General features: G+C 50.2%; 2 protein-coding genes across 2 annotated transcripts; one reads left to right on the top strand and one right to left on the bottom strand.

Moving 5' to 3' along the window:
- Positions 1-13: 13 nt before the first annotated feature.
- Positions 14-1,371, top strand: VTN49DRAFT_862 (uncharacterized protein; the record flags this gene model as incomplete). Its single annotated transcript, XM_069416530.1, has 4 exons — positions 14-161; positions 222-411; positions 500-817; positions 876-1,371. 4 exons carry the CDS (start codon positions 14-16, stop codon positions 1,369-1,371), a joined length of 1,152 nt encoding a protein of 383 aa, XP_069272648.1.
- Positions 1,372-4,268: 2,897 nt separating this feature from the next.
- On the bottom strand, positions 4,269-7,172 carry VTN49DRAFT_861 (uncharacterized protein; the record flags this gene model as incomplete). The annotated part of the gene is made up of 2 exons (XM_069416529.1): positions 4,269-7,009; positions 7,061-7,172. 2 exons carry the CDS (start codon positions 7,170-7,172, stop codon positions 4,269-4,271), a joined length of 2,853 nt encoding a protein of 950 aa, XP_069272647.1.
- Between the last annotated feature and the right edge of the window lie 142 nt (positions 7,173-7,314).

The raw sequence follows: 7,314 nt of genomic DNA, 5'->3' as shown, positions 1-7,314 counted from the left end.
CTACCTCGGCCTGATGACTGCTCATGCCGCTGCCAAAGGCAAAGTCTATGAGTTCACGGACATTTTTGCCCCTAAACCACCAAACGTGGACTGGATGGGAGACCTTATTATTCCATTGATAACTATTGGCCTTGGAGTAATCGGTGAAGGGTCAGGGAGAAGTAAGTTGGTATTCAGCATACCACACAGTAGAGAGTCGATACTGACACCACACTCCTCAGTTTTAAGCCGGGTGCTGAATCACATAAAGAACCTGCGGATAAATGCGAGGAAAGGCAAAAACAGAGAAAAAACTCCGGAGGAGCTGGCGGCCCTGGACAAAAAATACAACACAACCAGGGATAGAGTCAAGGATACAATCGTGCAGGCCGCCGGGATGGCGATGCCTTATGGATTGATCCATGTGCCTGAGTAAGTCTTCTGCGTTCGAAGCGCCGGGGTGACCCATTTTTGCTGGGCGCGCAATTAAGCAATTTGGAACGCTGATCCATCAACCTAGGAAGTACGATGGAAGAATGACTGAAAAACAAATTTCGGATGTATTGACCTTTCTATTTGAACGGTATATGTTTATGCAAGAGAAACAAATCGAGAACCTCTTCAACGGATCATCGAGCAGTATGCGGTACCTTTCGCGGTTGGTTGATGGGGGAACCTTCTTCACCTTTGACGGCAACCAAACCCTGTTCGATTACCATCAAGAAGTGAAGAGAATGTTCTTTGCCGCTCTAATCCCTTACGCTTGGCGATTGGGTCCAGGATATGCGGATGACACGCAAGGGCCAGGTTACGAGATCTACAGCGATCCCTTGTTTCTGTAAGGACGATTTGAACCCTGAAGCTTCCCGAGACAACAATGTCTAACTCTGAAACAGTAAATCTGGTGTTAAATGTGGCGAAAAGCCGCCAAAATTCTATCTTGACAACCTCCACGAAATTTGCTATGAGGGTGACCAATGGTATATTACCGTTATAAGAGCCGAGATGGTAACATCGGACTTTTGGGGTAATCGACATTGGTCTTTCAGCTTCTTGTCACCCCCGGGGGTGGACCGACTCTTGAACACGGAGCCGGACGAAGACGATAATATAGGTTACCGCAATGTCACTGCAACGGACTTGCTTATCAGTGCCCTTTCAGCCTACAAGCTCTCCGGCGAGCAGTACTGGGGACCGTCAGAGGATACGCCTGCTATAAAGAAGGATGGGTCTGGATATGCACTGACATTTACTGATGGAGTTCGTTCACCAGGTCTCGTTCAGATGCAAGTTTGTACGGACTTCAAGAAATTGGAGGAACTTCTTGGTCGCAGTGAATCAGTTGACGAGATGGATGATCCCGAATGGCCCTGCGGGCTCATCGAAGATTGAGGAAGGCCTGTTATGTACCACAGTTGGCCATGTTAATTCTATGATATCCCGATCATGTTGCCTTTTATTGTCAATAGTTTATGTATTAGTTTGAGTTGAATGGGTGTGTTCTGCTGGATGTCGTATTGTTAAGCTGCAATGCGTTTCTTACGGACTTCGGACCATGGCCGTCGTTCCGGCCGGTACTTCTATCACCAATACCAACTCGTGTCGTCGATCATCCACTGTCGTCCTTGCTGCTTCCATTGGACAGTCAGGTAGTACTCAACTCATATGGAAACTGCTTAGATTCGAGCCTGAAAGTACAAGTCAGTCACTGGCAATAACAATCACGACTAATCTTTTTGCGACGAAAACTTCGGAATTATTGCTGTATGCTGCACGGTTGCACCAACAATTCTCGTGAAAAACCATCTCCAAAGGATAAAGACAACCTCGAGGAGACCATGATAACACTGCTGCCATGCTTTAGTACTGTCATTTCAAACAGATAGATCAAAACTGACTGCAGCTAATTACTATATTAGATCCTTTACAGCAGACTATCGCATATGTTAGCCTTATCTTTGTAACTATATTTACCTGTCACGAGGCTATCCTCTAAAACATGCTAGGGGTATGCAGACCGACCTAGAGGTATGTAGCTGAGGATGATTTTAAGACAATCTAGGGCCCTCTTGGAAGATCAAGATTCCTGGAAGCCGGGGGCGATTGGCGATTGGCCCGAAGCTCGGGCCTTGTTCTCGAAGCCTTCCGTTTCCGGTTTAGTGCATCCTTACTCGGTAGGCTGCAGGAACGAAGCGACTTACGGCCCATGATTGGCTGGAATTTGACTGGGATCTCCACGTTCCTCAGGAATACAGACGTCGATCCACCTCACGCCAAAGAGGGCAAGTCTGGCAAAGATTGTGGCCAAGAGCCACCAGAATCAATAGACGGGATGATAACCTAGTTGAAATTTGCCACAAGGCAGAGCAGTGGTAGGCCGTAGCAGTGGTGGTCGCCAACGCCCGAAGAGGGCCGCAGATATAGTCGTGAGGGTTTGATCAGGTACTAGACCAGTCTACGCTACTCGTACTCGACTCTGTACTGTCTATCGCTGTTGGTTCCGCTGTCGGAAGGGAGCTCCCGACATCGGAAAGTTCGGAGTATAAGTACTTAGGTAGTTAGGCACGAGTTCACTACGGAGTAGGTTATGTGTCTTCAAAAGCCAGAGAGATCTCAAGATACTCGTTTGGTACTAATCTTCAACAACTAGCCCGTACATTGGGAAGATGGGAAAGCTATCACTCCCGCATAGTACCGGAGGATGCACAACATGCAACAATTCTGCATATTAATCACCGAAAAGGAAGGGGGGAGGCTTGCAAAGCCCGACGGTGAGGCTCACTGCGAACTGATCAGCAACGTTTCCCGGGTCAGCAAGGTAATCCCTCCAAGTCAGTAGACAGAGAGCCTGACACAGCATCATTCGATGCTTCCCGTCAATGACCAACCGGGTCGAGGCTAGAGAGGGTCTTCTATTGATCGTTAAACTCTTTGAACTCTCTTGAAAGAGCAAGGATTCAACCGCGGACGCTGACCGCTATGCTCGGAGAAGTTACAACCCAACAGTCAGATAGTCCTTTGCTGTAGTAGCCGGCTCGGGGGTTGGTGTGTTCATCTAGCGCGCAGGAGGAGAACATTGACAGTTCTGGTCGAGTCGTCGACGAATGTTTACCGCTGAAGAGGTCGTCACTTGAAGTCTGATGTCAGCCAAGTCGTGGTGTGCCTGCGACGGATCCATTACCGGCCATGTTATTGGCTCCACGGTTGGAATTCGGGGAAATCCCGTTCCGGAAACTTGTATGGACGACGGAGAAGGAATGCTCCGGCTACCTAAACGGCAGGGGCATAATGACGGGGTAACAGTGCTACAACGTCTGATAATCCGATCATCAAATCGAGTCAAAGTATGAGACGTTGACATTCTATCTCATAGCCTACATATCCACTGCGCGAACCAATCAAGATATTGGGGATCGCGCTTCGGGATGTTTCCCGTATTGCAGGTCATGATGGTACGTAGGTTTAATGGACCATGACAGCGATCAACAAAGGTGATGGGGCCGACCGATTTGATACTAACCAGATATCGCGGCAAACAGCGCAGGTATATCGCGAGTCAAGTAAAGGAGGCACTATGTCACTCCATGTCCTCTCCGTGCTCTGTCTGGCTCGTAGATACAAATCGATCCAGATGACTAGCCTCCATGTGGCGAGGACATATACCTAACTGCGGTCACCTCGTTGAGCGAGGCAAAAGACTATCAGAATGAATATGTGCAACCTCAACTGCGTCGAATATCACTAGATGATGGTATCCCCGCATGCTAGTTATTGTTACCGCTGTGTATCAGATTCGAAGACGTGGATGATGGGGATGGTTATGAGCCATGTGCATTATTGATATCGGAGTCGGAAACCCCGAGTATTGTCCTAGCAGTGGTATGAAGTGTCAGAGTTCATGCGTTTTGACGGCTCATGGCCTGAGAAAGGCATGATCAAATCCCACAGATAAAGGAAAGGCCGATGGTAGTCATGCCCCGCTACCAAGTCAGTCTTAGGACTTCTGTCTGTGTATTTGCTTCGTCGCTGGATATAGAGCAGCTGTGGTAGTCACCGCTCCGACTTGGCCGAAGTTGGTGCCTGCCGAGGCCCTCCCGAGGTCCAAGTCATACATTCTTCATCTCAACAGCATCTGCGACCGTCGGTGAGCCAATCTGCGAATGAGGTAGTATGCAAATTACGTCGTCAGGTTGCAGTCTGGAGAATTTGCTCGGAGACGGTGGTCTGGATGTGGGACACCTCACGCATATCTGGCTGAGTAACGAGCACGAGTCATATTAAGAGCCGCCTTAGTAGTATGGCTTGATATCTAGCCTCAGGAGAAGTTGCTCAAACACCATCGCATCACTGTTTCTGGTTCCACTGCGGGTCCTTGACGCTCGTCCTCCATCAAACTCCCGCAAGAATCGAACAAAAGCGCCAACTTGCTTCCGGAACGTGGAGTGCAGTTGTGACGCCATCTTTTCATTCTGACCGCGGATACCACTCTCGCCATCGAGCCTCGACAATGGTGCAAAGGCGAGGATCGTGCCAAAGGTTTCCTCCAAGAGTCGGTTCACTTGCTCATAGCGTTTGCTGAGGAATATGCGCTGGAGCATCTGGTTGAGAGTATCCTCGTGGTATTGCCGTAGCCGGTGCAATGAGCCCGCAATTTCGATGGTGCCATCGATGTCACCCTGACGGAGGCAAGTTTCCACCTTGGATAGGGTTTCCTCAAAACGCTGCCACGGGATACCAACACCGACCTGGAAAACGTAGTCGTGCAACGCGCTAATGAAACGATGCGCATCAATTCGGAATTTCTGAAACACGTTGCGCGTGTCGCCGGAAAGAGATCCCCGAGCAGTGGAATCGTAGATGAGATGGTTGACGACGAAGATCATGCGTAATAATCTAAGAAGATATCTGAAGAGACGGTCGTACTTATGTAGAGCCTGAGGAGTGATGACGCTCTCCAGCACAGCCGGCGGCTTGTATTGCAAACGGAGAAAGTCCAATGCTTCGATCGCATTGGGATCTTTGCATCTCTCCAGTTCGTCGCCGGTCAATTCGCGGATGGCAAAACTCAGACCCCCCGGAAGTTCCTTTTCCCGAGCCTCTGGCTGCAAGGGCAACACAGTACGTCCCTCACCGGCAGCGTAGCACTCAGTCAAAAGACCCATCAGGACAAGACGCAGCTCTGAACTGGCTGGGGGCCAGGTATCTCGACTGCCCAAGCGGAGGCCGGTATGCACGGTACTTCGGGCCACACCCTTTCTCCGCTCCCCGCTGTTCATCTCAGGGTCGAACAATGCCTGTGACAGCCGGGCCGCAAATATTCCGTCACCCAGGAGCTGAAACCGATGCTGCAGAGAAATGTGGCTGCGGAGGTTGTGATTCACGAACAATAAATGAAGGCATGAATAGTCGACCAGTTGCGCCTGAACTGAGAGCGTTGGAGCTAAGGAGAAATATAACACGGATGATAAAGGGGGACCGAAGGGCGTCTCGGCGACAACGGCCGCAGGGTCTGTGTAGTCATGCTCTGCGGGGGTAGCATGGAGGGGATCAGACTCCATTGACGTGTTTGTCGCTAACAGCTTTGCGGTCTGCCCCGCATCGTCGAGATCAAATATCTCAAACGTATGCGACACATCCGATACGAGATCAGCCACAGCTGGGACTTCGACAACCCCTCCGTCGTAAAGGCACGTCGCAGGCCGGGAACGAGACACATCCCCAGCGTGGTATCTCACTATCTCACGGCGCAGTCGTTGCTCGTATTCGGCAGATTTCCTTTGAAGCTTTTCGATGTCTGCCCACGAGAATTCGCAAGAAAGGCGCGGCGGCTGAGAACTTTCAACGACATCGTCTCTCGAGATTGGATGGTCAGGCTGATACTGTTTTAACAAACGAAGAGCTCTTCCAGTTTCAAAGATCAGCTGCGCCTGGTCTGCAGGTACTGAAGATGGCATCATATCAGGACGGTAGATGTATTCCGGAGCCGGAGAAGAAGCTTGATAGCTACCTGTCGACTCAACCTGCTCAACGTGAACAAAGCTATCCTTTGAGTTATGTAACGGGCCCATTAAAGCTTTCTCGCTTCTCAATCCAATCCACGTTTCCACCATTGTTAGCCAGGGTCGTGTACATCGCTTGATGATTTCATGGAGCACGCGACCCACCCAGGGCACGCGTTGTTCATGAAGGTCACATTTCTCCAGGAGAACTGAAATGGCTTTGCTCTCGGTGGGCGCGCGTTCGATGGCGCTTGCGATGTCTGCCAGAGTTCCGACCAAATCACCGCAGCGTTCAAACATTGTTTGGATTTGTACCAACGACATATCCCGACGTCGCAACCTTGTCAGTTGCCTCTCCAAGCCGTGTATCAACACTGAGACAGCGGATGCTACGCTAGACAGAGCAGTCGGCTGCTCGAGCACCATGGGATTGGCTTTGACAAATCTCCGAATTCTTTGCATGTCTGTACCGCAGCGCAATACTCTCTCAATCATCCCGTCGACAACCGTGAGGCTCGCCCCACTCATACGGACATCTCGGAAGCTCTTCTCGAAAACGCGTTTTTGCTCATTGAACTGGAAGAACATTGAATTCCAACCCAGTCCCAATCGAAATATACAATCCAGAAACACATCCGACCGCACAATGCGCCCGGCATTTTCCAACCCGCTTACTGTTGCTTGGTGGGAAAGCGCAGCATCAAAGCCTTTGTTACCAAACTCACTCAAGTAAGCCGAGACTGGTTCCTTGAAGTTTGCATCTAGAAAGCCATCCCACGACAACAGATGTTTTTTGGAAGGACTTTCCGGAGTGAGGGTATCCAAGGCCCAGATATCTTCGGTTTCATTGGGTGATGCTGGACTCGACTCCTCCTTCTTCTCATCGGTTGTGGCGTCGACGCCCTCGTCCGGCCGTGACGGAATGTCAAGAACAAGACTGTGCTCAATGTCAAACACATTGAGTTCGTACAGAAGCGAGTCATTCTTATCAAAGACGTGTAATGGGTTTCTGAATGGTCCGGCCGTGACGCCTATAGGTACCAATTAGCTGTACATCAGCAAGGGACCCTTCAATCACATACTGGGGAATTCTTTGGCCGCTAATGGCTCCAACTCCGGCAGAGATAGGCCAAACTCCTTATCGGGCCATAGGTCTGTTGTCCGGAAAGGATCCTCGTACTCAACACGGTCCATCGTGCCGGCCAGAGTGACGCGACTTTTTCACGTTGTTGGAGGCGGCCGTGGCGAAGACGATAATCGTCCCATATAATCATTCCTTTATTCTCCGATCTTTTTCAGAAACTCCTGCTCGGGCGTCGAATCTCCATGCTGGAGC

The sequence above is a fragment of the Thermomyces lanuginosus genome (assembly GCF_041956635.1).
Source record: "Thermomyces lanuginosus strain ATCC 200065 unplaced genomic scaffold VTN49scaffold_2, whole genome shotgun sequence".
Classification (NCBI taxonomy): Eukaryota; Fungi; Ascomycota; class Eurotiomycetes; order Eurotiales; family Trichocomaceae; genus Thermomyces; species Thermomyces lanuginosus.
The sequence above is the reverse complement of the archived record's forward strand: the minus strand, read 5'-3'. Positions and strand labels throughout refer to the sequence as shown.